At 40.7% G+C, this 12,364-nt stretch overlaps 1 protein-coding gene across 1 annotated transcript in view; it reads right to left on the bottom strand.

The window, feature by feature from the left end:
• The window catches only part of SMYD4 (SET and MYND domain containing 4), a 42,078-nt gene that overhangs the window by 24,388 nt on the left and 5,326 nt on the right, over positions 1–12,364 (bottom strand). The window contains exon 3 of the mRNA XM_090292407.1: positions 5,010–5,154. Coding sequence (XP_090148533.1) covers positions 5,010–5,154 — 145 coding nt within the window. The remainder of the gene's footprint in view (positions 1–5,009; positions 5,155–12,364) is intronic.

Below are 12,364 nucleotides of genomic sequence, written 5' to 3'. Positions count from 1 at the left end.
AAAGGAAAATGAGATGAGTCTCTTTAATGCCCTGAATCCAGGGGCTGGAGGATTAGCAGCAGGAATATTTCTCCACCCACCCCCCACCCCCACTGCTACATATCCCTGAAATAGGGCCCAGAGGGGAGACAGCCCCACACCTTTATGGTGGAGGAATGAGCTCCCCCTAGAAGACCTGTCAGGGCACCCAATCTGGCCAAGGAGCGTCCCTATCCCTTTGAGGCAAAATCCTATAGGCGGAATAAGCCAGGAAGGCCAGCCCACTGGCTACTACTGGGCCCATACTCCATTTTCCACTCAGATTTACTGAATCGGAAGAATTCCATCCCCCCCACATAGGGAGGATCCTCCATTTTTGCCACTCACCATCCAAACTGGGCAGATGTACCAGCTCTCCCTAACATCCTGCTAATGGCAGATGAAAAGTGGCTAATTATAAATAAGGCTAATGAAGAGGCTCATGACATCCATTAAGAGGTTCCAACGGGATGATTCCCGTGACAGAGAAAAACTGGGACCCGAAGAGCAGGAACCTGGCCTTCCTAGAATGTTACATAAGGTGTACATTGGAAGGGCTTAAGAAAGAGGTGCCTAAACAAAAGAGCCTGAATATGATATGTGCCATTCGACAGAAGCCAAACAAAAATCCTTTTGAATTTTTAGAAAGAATCTATCAGGCCTATCGAAAGCACACTATTGCTGACCCATGGGCACCAGAAAATGTCCAGATGATGAACGTGACTTTTATTGGGCAAAGGGCCCCAGATATCAGAAGGAAGCTCCAATGTTCAGACAGGGTGTTGTGAATGAATCCCTCCCAGCTGGTGGACAAAGCCTTTAAAGTTTACCATGCCTGAAAAAAGGAAATTGAAGCAGACCAACATTTTCTTAGAAATAATCAGAGAAACCAGAAGAGGCGGGACATGAAAGGAGAAGTGAAAGACTCACTAGGTGCCAGTCAGTGTGCCCATAGCCAAGAGGAAGGCCAGTGGAGAAAGGACTGCCCAGAACTCAAAAATAAAACTAAGTAGGATAGAAACCCTTGTCGAGAAGTGTTAGAAAGGAATGATGAACCTGATGATGAATGAGGAGGTCCAGGGGTTCCTGTAGACATCTCCGCACCTATTAGTATTTCTCCACGGGAGCCCCAGGTACAACTGACTGTGGGGAACAAGCTAATTGACTTCCTCATAGATACAGGAGCCAATACTCAGTGCTAAATACAAAACTAAGAGACGTTCAGCTGTGGTGATGGTTACTGGAGTGACCAGACATTTATAAAAATAGGTATTCCTTCAACCTGTAGAATGCCAGCTTAGGGATCAAAAACTTACACATAGTTTTCTCTACATGCCAGACGACCCCATTCCATGGTTCGCTTTGTAAATTGCATTCACAAATAACCTTTTCCCCTGAGAAGCAGCAGTTATGTGTAGAAGTCCTGCTGGAATATACTCTCCAGCTCCAGGTGCTCCTGACTTGCCTGGAAGAACCTGGAGGTGAACTCTTCCCACCTGAAATCTCCAAGCAGGTTGGTCTGCTAGCCATTTGGGCTGATGGAACCCCAGTAGGGTGGTTAACATCCAACTCACAAAAATTAACCTAAAAAGAAGGGGCACGGATTCCACAGAAGAAATAATACCTCCTTAAAAAGGAAGCTTAAGAGAATTCAACCAGTATTGCAGAAGTTCTTAAGATCAGGATTAATTTGGCCATGCCAGTCTCCCTATAACACCCTCATTTTGGAAGTCAAAAAACCTCACTCTCATAAATATTGATTTGTACAGGATCGTAGGGCCATAAATGAAAAAATGAACCACACAATAAAAAACTCTGGCAAAAATATGCCAGAAAACACTTGAAATGGGACCAGGCACTCCCTATTGCCTTGCTCCAGATTAGGGTAGCGCACCGAAGTGGGCTTAAATTAAGCTATTTTAAAATAGTTTATGAGAGGCCCTTCCAAGTTTCTGTTTTAGAACACCCCCTTTAGATTTAGAACATGAGTCAAAAATCAAACGATATGTACAATATCTAGGGCAAACAATAATTTTGCACAGGTCTGCTTACTGCAGGTACATCTACCCATCTGACGAGCCCTTACACCTATTCCAGCCAGGAGGCTGAGTCTTACTGAAGACCTGGAAGACCCAAGGTCCTAAACAGCAGTTAGCCGAATAATGGGCTGGTTCCTATGATGTCCTGCTGACAACACGCTTCCCTAAACCTCCCGGGAATCAAGCCTGTCATCCACCACAGTCAGATAAAGCGGGCACTGCCTGAGGAGGACGCAGACCTTGCTGCTGCTATTGATGCTGCAAGGGAAGGCTGGAATTGCACTCCTGCAGATTTAAAATTCCTCTTTTGCCAAGGGATGGCACCTCCCAAAGCCAAATGACAATGTCACTTTTTATTTTATTCTGCATTTCTCAGATAGTGGCTTCCTTGGCAAGTTTATCCTGCTGTTGGGCGTGCCACCCAAAGCCCTGCTAAGGATCAGACCATGGGGATCCTTTAGTCTCCCCAGATTCTGATTTCACTACAATTCCCCCTGCACTACTAGGCATACCCCTCACTAAACACTTGATTGTGTGCCTGCACAACAGGTCTCACTTTGAATTTCTTTTTGTTTGTTTTTTTAGAGAGGAGAAGGGAGGGAGAAAGAGAGGTAGAGAAACATCAGTGCGAGAAAGAAACACTGGCCAGATGCCTTCCACACGCACTCCAACTGGGGACCAAGCCCGCAACCCAGGCATGTGCCCCAACCGGAATCAAACCAGTGACCTTTCAGTTTCTGGGACACCACCTAACCCACTGAGCCACACCGGCCGGGGCAGGTCTCACTCTGGAAGCCCTCTGCAACACCATCTCTTGAAATATGAAGCAGTCTACCAGCTACGCTTGTTCAGCAGGGCCATCCTCTCAATACCACGTATGCTGCCTTCTGAAGACAGCAATCCTTCCTCACATAAAAACTTTCCTCCATTCCTGATCCCCCTCTTCCTTTAGTAGATACTGAGAATCTCTGGACCATAGGATAGGTAAGCCTACATCCTTAGACAACAGGAAGGAACTACAGAAGATGAGCCCTTCATCCATTTACCTTGTAAGATTACAAGTGTCCAGAGTCTGGAAGTGGGAACTTGTTACTGTAGAGAGTCAGTCCAAGTGCCGGCAAGTCTCTCCCATTGGCCAAGGTGGCAGCGGGGGAGGTTCTGACTGAGTGCCCCCTAAGCTAGGAAGACGAATGGATAGGACCTGAGCGCGCCCAAAGCTAGCAAGATAATTGGAAAGAAAAAGAAGCCCTCCCCTCTCTATTCTTATAAGAACTGCAGGCTTGAGCAGGAAGGAGAGGTGGTCTTTGAGACAGGAGTCCATCATTCTCCCAGGTCACGTGGCACCTGGATAAAACCTCTCTCCTTTTGCACGAGCACCTGCCTCACGAGTTTGGCTTTTGTTGTGGCAGGCAGCCAAACCTAAGTTTGTTTGGTTACAATAGGATGGCTCATCTCCCTCTACATCAAGAGCAAACCTTAATTTTTTTGTCTGATTTTACTTGTTTTTTTTGAACAACTTCCCACGTGAACACATTTATGATACACACTCATAAAGTGGAAGAGATTAGCTTTGAAGAACTAAGCCATTTATCAGTGGATCATTACATCTAATGGATTTTAATTCTTCAGCAATAACTAATATGTTTTTCAGCTAAACACAAGCAGGGCTTTTTATCATTTATAGAAGTTGCTGTTATCTGATAGTTTTTGGAAAAATAATTCCAAACTTTAAACACAGACCTGTTAAAGACTCACAGTAGGGGTGCACTTTCAAATTTACACTCAGTTTTTTTCTTTTAAAGATTTTACTTATTTCTTAGAGAGTGGAAGGGAGGGAGAAAGAGAGGGAGAGAAACAGGGATGTGTGAGAGAAACAGTGACTGGTTGCCTCTCACACACCCCTACTGAGGACCTGGCCCACAACCCACCCATGTGCCCTGACTGGGAATCGAACTGGCAACCCTTTGGTTCACAGACCAGTGCTCAACACACTGAGCCACAACAGCCAGGGGTACATTGATTCTTCTAATATACGAGGTTATCAACCTGGTGCAAGGGAGTGATACATCTTTCTTTAAATCTATATTTATCTTTCAAAAGCTATAGAAGGAAGAGTCTCAGGGATCTTGTTCCAGTTCTTACTATGGAAGCAGGACAACAAGAGCAACAGGTTGATAAAAGCCAGTATTCCTCCTCAAAATCTAGATTGTTGGTGGTTAGGTAATTTTAAATATTTGCTGACAACCTTCAAAATGGAGTTCAACTGAGCTATGGCAGTTGAGCTTATTTTCCTTTCTAACTTCACCTAAGCCATACTGATTATAGCTAATACTGTGACTAACCAAAAAATCTAGCTGCTCTCTAAAGTGGGACCATCAAACTCATTTACACAAAATGGCACACAATTCAATGAAAGTTGATAGACATGAACAAGTAGGGTAAGGGGTCCAATACTATAGCTACAAGGTGTCTGAAGGAATAAGGAAATAGAAGTTTCTTCTTTTTAAGATTTTATTTATTTTCAGAGAGAGGGGAAGGGAGGGAGAAAGAGATGGAGGGAAACATTGATGTGAGAGAGAAACATCAGTTGGCTGCCTCTCACACGCCCCCAACTGGGGACCTGGCCCACAACGCTGGCATGTGTCCTGAATGGGAATCGAATCAGTGACCTTTCAGCTCGCAGGCCAGCACTTAGTCCATGGAGCCACACCAGCCAGGGTAGGAATAGAAGTTTCTTGATAGAATTCAGGACTTATAATACAAACTAGCCTTTGTATTCAGAATATAACCCACAGCAGAATTATGTCAGTTTTCTTTTTCAAATCCAATTCACAAATTATAGACAGAGCTACCACGGGCTATACAATTCGGCATTAAGTCTCTATCTACTGAAGAAATCTGCTTTGTTAAATTGTTACAATAGCTCCTCCCGCTGAGCTGGGAGTGCCTTACCTTTGAGTACAGCACTGCAGCTCCTGTATAATCCTGCTTCTGGAATTTTTTGTTTCCTTCTTCTCTGTAAAAAAGGGGAGCATGGGGGTCCTTTCCCACAAGGTAACTTCTAGAAAGTTTTTTTAAAAACATCTCATCTTCAGGTCTTTAGGGAGAAAGAAACAAAAAAAGCATGAACGTATTTCAAGGAAAGCTCTTAACCATTGCATTTGAAACCAATGGTCTGTAAAACTGCAACACATGAAGTTCTATTATGTAACATGTTGGGAGTGGCAGGGGTGGGGATCTTGTGGTCTCAGAGACATAGGGACTGAAATCTCTATTTAGAGGATGGAGTGCTAATTTTTTAATTCTTTTTAAAATAAGATTTCATTTATTTATTTTCAGAGACAGGGGAAGGGAGGGAGAAAGAGAAGGAGAGAGACATCGATATGTGAGAGAAACATCCATCAGTTGCCTCTCACTTGCCCCCAACCAGGAACCTGGCCCACAATCCAGGCATGTGCCCTGACTGGGAATTGAACCGGCAGTCTTTCAGTTAACAGGCCAGTGCTAATTTTTTTTTGGCTGGAAGTCCTCATTGCTAGGGCTAATTTTTTATTCTTTATCTCAGAATTACTTGCCACTGAACCATTCCTTGGATAATATATCACATAGAAGCTTGTGTGTGGAGAATGACATAATACAGAGTCTTTGCACCAAGACATATTCTCTACTTACACTGTGCTGAAAATACCTGAGTTGAATGGCTGCCAGAGGAAAGGAAGGAGAAAGGGAGGGAGGGCGAGCGAACAGATAATAAAGTAGAAGTAGTGAAATGTTAACATTTGGGTAATCTTTTTTTCCCTTAATCCTCACTCAAGGACATGATTATTTATTTTTCTGATAGAGGGGAAGAAAGGGAGAGAAACATTGACATGAGAGAGAAACATCAATTGGTTGTATCCCGCACATGCACCATCCAGGATGAACCCGCAATCTAGGCATGTACCCTGACTGGGAATCAAACCAGTGACCTTTTGCTCTATAGGACGACGCTCCAACCAACTGAGCCACACCAGCCAAGGCAACATTTGGGTAATCTTAAAGATTACATACCAATTACACAGCAAATCTTTGTACAATTTTTATAAGTAAATCTAAAATTATTTCAACATGGAAAGTTAAAAAAATAAGTACTGTATGCAAATACTCTATATAATAAAATTAATAAAGTTGATTTAACATATAAATACACAAACATGCTGGCAATAGAGAACACACCTTTTTTCCAATAAGTAGAAATGGTATAGAATAACCTAGAATAGACTCTTTGACTACAATGCGGTGAATAAAATAGGAACTAAAAGTTATCTTAAGCAAGTCTTGGATCAAAGAGGAAATCAAAATCAAAACTGCAGAAAGTATAGAAAATGTTTTACAAATTTTTGTTTACAAAGACCCTCAATAAGAAATACCTGTTTGCCCAAATTGGTGTGGCTCAGTGGATTGAGTGCTGGCCTGTAAACCAAAAGGTTGCTGGTTCGATTCCCAGCCAGGGCACATGCCTGGATTGCAGGCCAAGTCTCCAGTTGGGGTGTGTGAGAGGCAACCTATCAATGTATCTCTAGCACATAGCTCTTTCTCTCCCTTTCTTCCTCCCTTCCCCTCTCTCTGAAAAACAAAAAAATAAAACCACACACACACACACAAAACCCTTTTATATAGTGATTCAGTATGATGCATCTGTGTATACACATATTGGACTTCTACAAAACATTATTTTTCTTTGCTATGTATAAGTTAATATCAAATATTATTTTATTAGTATTTAAATACAATATAGAAAAAGATCTCAAAATGGCACAGAAAGAAAAATTAGCAAAAGTTGTATTTAAATCAAAAGTTGTGCTTGCCTTTCTAAATTCTAGTCCAAAATAAGAGGACAATACCCCATGCATATCTAGTGTACCATAGAACCTGTTCTTTGGTTTAATTGTTGTTTTTCTGTTGTTTTAAATTAGGTTAACTTGAAAATCCTATTCAAACAATGGCTGTGGTGAACAGTAATATCAAAACTCTTCTTGCCTAACAATGGATATTCTTTAATCTTAATACAAAATGATGATAAACTCAAAGTTTTGTAATTGTTGGTCCGTTAAGACCTAAACTACAATGGTTCATTATTTTCTTTGAGAAAGTAATTTTTTTACTGTGGTAAAATATAAATTTTATCATTTTAACCATTTAAAACTAAGTAGTCCCTCTCTATATCGTGGTTCACTTATTGCAGCCTCACTGTATTGTGGGATTTTAAAAAACATTATATTTAATTATTTATCATGGATTTTTCGCTGTATCGCGGGACTTTGCTGTACTGTATACGTATGTTGTTAAAGTTACATAGGTTTAAGAGTGTGGAATAAATGTAAGGTTCCTACTTTGCTGGGAGGTCTAGAACATAATACCCACGATAAGTGAGGAAATACTATACACAGTTCAGTGACATTAAGTACATACACAATATTGTACAATCATTACTACTATCCATTTCCAGAACTTTTTCACCATCCCAAGCTAGTATAGACACATTAAATGATAACTCTCCATTCTTTGCTCTCCCTAGCCCCTGGTAACCTCTATTCTACTTTGTTTCTATGAATTTGTCTGTTCTAGGTACTTCATATAAGTGGAATCATACAATACATGTCCTTTTATGTCTGGCTTATATCACTTAGCATAATGTTATCAAGGTTCATCCATATTGTCGCATGTACCAGAATTTCAATCCTTTTCATGGCTGAATAATATTCCATTCTATTTATATACCACATTTTGTTTACTCATTCATCTGTCAGTGGTCATTTGTGTTGTTTCCACTTTAGGGTATTGTGAATAATACTGCTATGAACAAAGTGTCAAAAGACACTTTGCAGGCAAGAAGGGAATGGCAAGAAATATTCAAGGTGATGAAAAGCAAGGACCCACAACCAAGATTACTCTATCCAGCAAAGCTATCGTTTAGAATGGAAGAGCAGATGAAGTGCTTCCCAGACAAGGTAAAGTTAAAAGAGTTCATACTCACCAAGCCATTATTATATGAAATGTTACAGGGACTAATTTAAGAAAAATAAAATCAAAACTATGACCATTAAAATGACAATAAACTCACAACTATCAATAACTGAATCTAAAAAATAAAAACAAAAGCAAACTAAGCAAACAATCAGAGTGGGAACAGAATCATAGGTATGGGGATCATTTGGAGGATTATCAGCTGTGAGGGGGAAGGGAGAGAAATGGGGAAATGGTGCAGGACTAAGAAGCATAATTGATTGGTACAAAATAAACAGGGGAAAGTCAATAATAATATAGGAAAGGGTGAAGCCAAAAAACTTATATGCACAACCCACGGACATGAACTAAGGGGGGTGGGATTGCTGGAGGGAAGAGGAGTACTGGGAAGAGGGGAGCAAAGGGCAAAGAAATTGGGACTACTGTAACAACATAATCAGTCATTATTTCTTTCATCACCCCTGGCTGGTTTGGCTCAGTGGATTGAGCGTCGGCCTGCGAGCTAAGTGTCGCTGGTTCGATCTTCCAGTCAGAGCACATCAGAGAAGGAAAACTCTGACTCCAAAAAACCTCCGCTGCCTTGCGGCATACCTCTTCAGGGGAAAGGCTAAGGGAGTAAACCCCGACAGAAAATCCGGAGCCGGAGTCCCTAAGGCGGTTTGACGTTGTAGTCAACACCAGCAACTCCTGCGGCGCACCTGAAGCCAAGCTGTATTGACTCCGTCTTTCCCTTGGACCCTTCAGTTGCGAAGAGAGGGGGGGTCTGCTGCATGGGCAACAGCAGACCCTCCATATCACCCTGCCCAGGCTCTGTAGCTTCAGCTTCACTGGAGAGGACACTCCAGCGTCATCGCAAGATGTCGATTCAACACGGGAGGAGACAGATACCGTGTCACTCCCGAGTCAGACTGCACAGCCATTCTCGGCGGTGCAGATAGACTCTTAAGAAGCTACACCATCGTCTCTCGAGACGGACGGCTGCCGCCGCCGCCGCCGCCGCCGCCGACTGCTATGAACATTGGTGGGCAAATATCTGTTCAAGTCCCATTTTCAATTATTTTGGGTGTAAACACACAGAATTGGGATTGCTGGATCATAGAGTAATTCTATTTTTAATTTTTTTATTTAATCTTTATTGTATTTTTTCTATTACCATTGTTCCCTTATACCACCCTCCCCCCAGCAATCACCACACTGTTGTCCATGTTGATAAATCCTTTTTCCTTTTTGCTCAATCCTTCCACTCACTAACCTCCCCTGCACTTAGCTGTCATCTGCTCCGAGTCTGTCCTCATTTTTCTTGTTAGTTCAGTTTGTTTATCAGATTCCACATATGAGTGAAATCATGTGGTAGTTGTCTTTCTCTGATTAGCTTATTTCACTTAGCGTAATGTTCTCCAGGTCCATTCACACTATCTCAAAGGGTAAAATTTTCTTCTTTTTTACAGCTGAGTAGTATTCCATTGTGTAAATGTCCCATAGCTGTTTTATCCACTCATCTGCTGATGGACACTTGGGCTGCTTCCATATCTTGGCTATTGTAAATAATGCTGCAATGAACACAGGGGTGCTTCTGTTCTTTCAAATTAGTGTTTTGGGTTTTTTTAGATATGTTCCCAGAAGTGGGACAGCTGGGTCAAAAGGAAGATAGATACGCTTTTAATTTTTTGAGGTATCTCCATTCCGTGTTGCACAGAGGCTGCACCAGCCTGCATTCCCACCACCTGTGCAAAAGGGCTTCCCTTTCTCCACATCCTCGTCTGCACTTGCTGCTTGTTAACTTACTGATGACAGTTGTTCTGACAGGTGTGAAGTGGTATCTCATTGTGGGTTTTTTTTCAAGTTATAACGTTTATTTTCATTTTTAACTATCCAATATATTACTTAAAATTTGATTACATCAAATGAAATACATCTGTACACACCCACTATAAGAGAAATATAGGATATGCACAGGCAAGGATGCAGGGATGATGCTGTATTTTCATACCAGAATTAAAAATATATTTTAAAAAAGATTTTATTTATTTTTACACAGAGGAGAGGGGAGGGAGAAAAAGAGGGAGAGAAATATCAATGTGTGGTTGTGTCTCACGCACCACAAACTGGGGACCTGGCCCGCAACCCAGGCATGTGCCCTGACTGGGAATCCAACCAGCAACACTTTGGTTTGCAGGCCAGCACTCAGTCCACTGAGCCACACCAGCCAGAGCCTTCATTGTGGTTTTAATTTGCATTTTCTGATGATTAGTGATGTTGAGCGCCTTTTTATATGTTTATTGGCCATCTGTAGGTCCTGTATGAAGTTTCTATTCAGGTCCTTTGCCCGTTTTTTAATAGGGTTGTTTGTTTTTTTGGTGTTGAGTTTTGGAAGTTCTTTATAAATTTTGGATATTAACCCTGTATTAGATGTATTGGCAAATATGTTCTCCCATTATATTTAATTTCTGAGGAACTACCACACACCCAAACACAGTCATTTGTGGGGAACCGCTCCTTGCAGTTTAGGGAATTGTAGCCCCGGCCTGAGCATGACCTGCCACCAGCACTCTGGCCATGCTGGTCTTTAAGCCTCAACAATGGCTGTGTGGGAGACATGCCCGAAAACCATTCAGACGGTTTCCGTGGGGACTGAATTCAAAGAATATTAATATGCTTTAGAACTTGCTCTGCTTTCCTTTATCTTATAATTAAGTATAAACAATCTCTAACAGGAAGTATTTGAAATCTTGTACCTAGTGCCAATGTGGGGTCAAAATGTTTAATAGACTATTTCTTGTCCCCGCTGTACTGAAATTTGTAATCAGTTATTGTTGATTGTAACCTAGGTACCTGAAAGCTATTGATGATTTATGAATGTTGACTTATATCTCCCATGGTATCCTTCTCAATAAAAAGCATGAGGGATGAAGGTCTAGCTGCTGTTCTCCACTAGAGAGGCAGTCACCTTCCTTCCCCCAGACATAATGAAATGTCTTGGGTAAAAGTTATTTCATCAGATATAATAAAGTGTCCTAGGTAAAAGTTTATTCCGCCGTGGTCATGAAGCCTCTGCTGGACAGAGCAACTTCCAACCGAGCCTAGGGTGTGTGAGGCACCTCCGCCTCAGTCATTATTCTTTTCCAAGATTTTCAAGACTATCTTGGCTCTTCTATATCCCCATGTGAACTTTAGAATTAGCTGTTAAATTCCATTAAAAATGTTCAGTTTTTGATTGGGGTTGTGTTGGATTTATAGATTCAGTTAAGGAGACTTGACATCTCCACAAAATACCAAATTTCCTCACTCAAGCAATCATTATGTCTTGCCATTTGTTTAGGGTTTCTTTTATGCCCTTAGTAAAGTTTAATTGTTTTCTTTATAAAGGTCTCACACATTTTCTCTTAGCTTTATTCTTACTTGTTGTAAGATTTTTGTTATTGTAAATAAGACTCTCTCCCCCAATTACATTCTTTAACTGATGATTGGTGACATAAACAAAAGCCTAGCATTTTTTAACCATCTTATAATTAGTCACCTAACTGCATTTTCACATTATTTCATTATTTTCACGCCAATCCACTTAGAATTTTTAGGTAAGTAGCTATATCTGCAAATAGTAATCTTCATTTTCAATATTTGTACTTCTTATTTTACTTTTTAATTATCATATCATTAGTTAGATCTTCAGTGCAATGTTGAATAGTAACAGCCATTGAGAACATTTGCCATAGGTTTATGGTACATACCCTTTTTCAATTTAAGGAAGGTGTCTAACAGTCTATTGTAAATAAATGTTGTATTTTATCAATATTTTTTGATATATTTTGAGAGGAGTGATCATTTCCTTTTCCTCCTTTAGTTTGTTAATGTAGAATTTACATCAGTAGACTTACTGAACATGAACTGTTCTGGAGCATGTGCCTGACCAGGAATCCAACCCACGAATTTCTGGTTTACAGGACATGCTCCAACCAACTAAGCCACACCGGACAGTGTGGGAATTTAATTTTTAATAAATGTAGCATTTTGAAGTAATGGGGAAAGGATGGACTATTCAATTAATGCTGTGAAAAATTATCTGGAAAAAAACCCTTCGTATACTTTTTCATGTCATACACAAAAATAAGTTCCAGATGGATCAGAAAACTAAAACAAAAACACGAAACTACAAAAAAAGTTAGAAGAAACTAAAGAATATTTTTATAATCTTTGAGTATAATAGAATAAGACACATAACCTAGAAGCCATAAAAGAAAATGACAGACATGGCTGTATAAAAGTTAGAACATATACACACATGTATATACAATGCAAGACAC

Source organism: Furipterus horrens, unplaced genomic scaffold, assembly GCF_987537825.1.
Source record: "Furipterus horrens unplaced genomic scaffold, mFurHor1.1.pri manual_scaffold_11, whole genome shotgun sequence".
Lineage (NCBI taxonomy): Eukaryota > Metazoa > Chordata > Mammalia > Chiroptera > Furipteridae > Furipterus > Furipterus horrens.
Note: the sequence above shows the minus strand (reverse complement) of the source record. Positions and strands in the feature narration are given on the sequence as shown.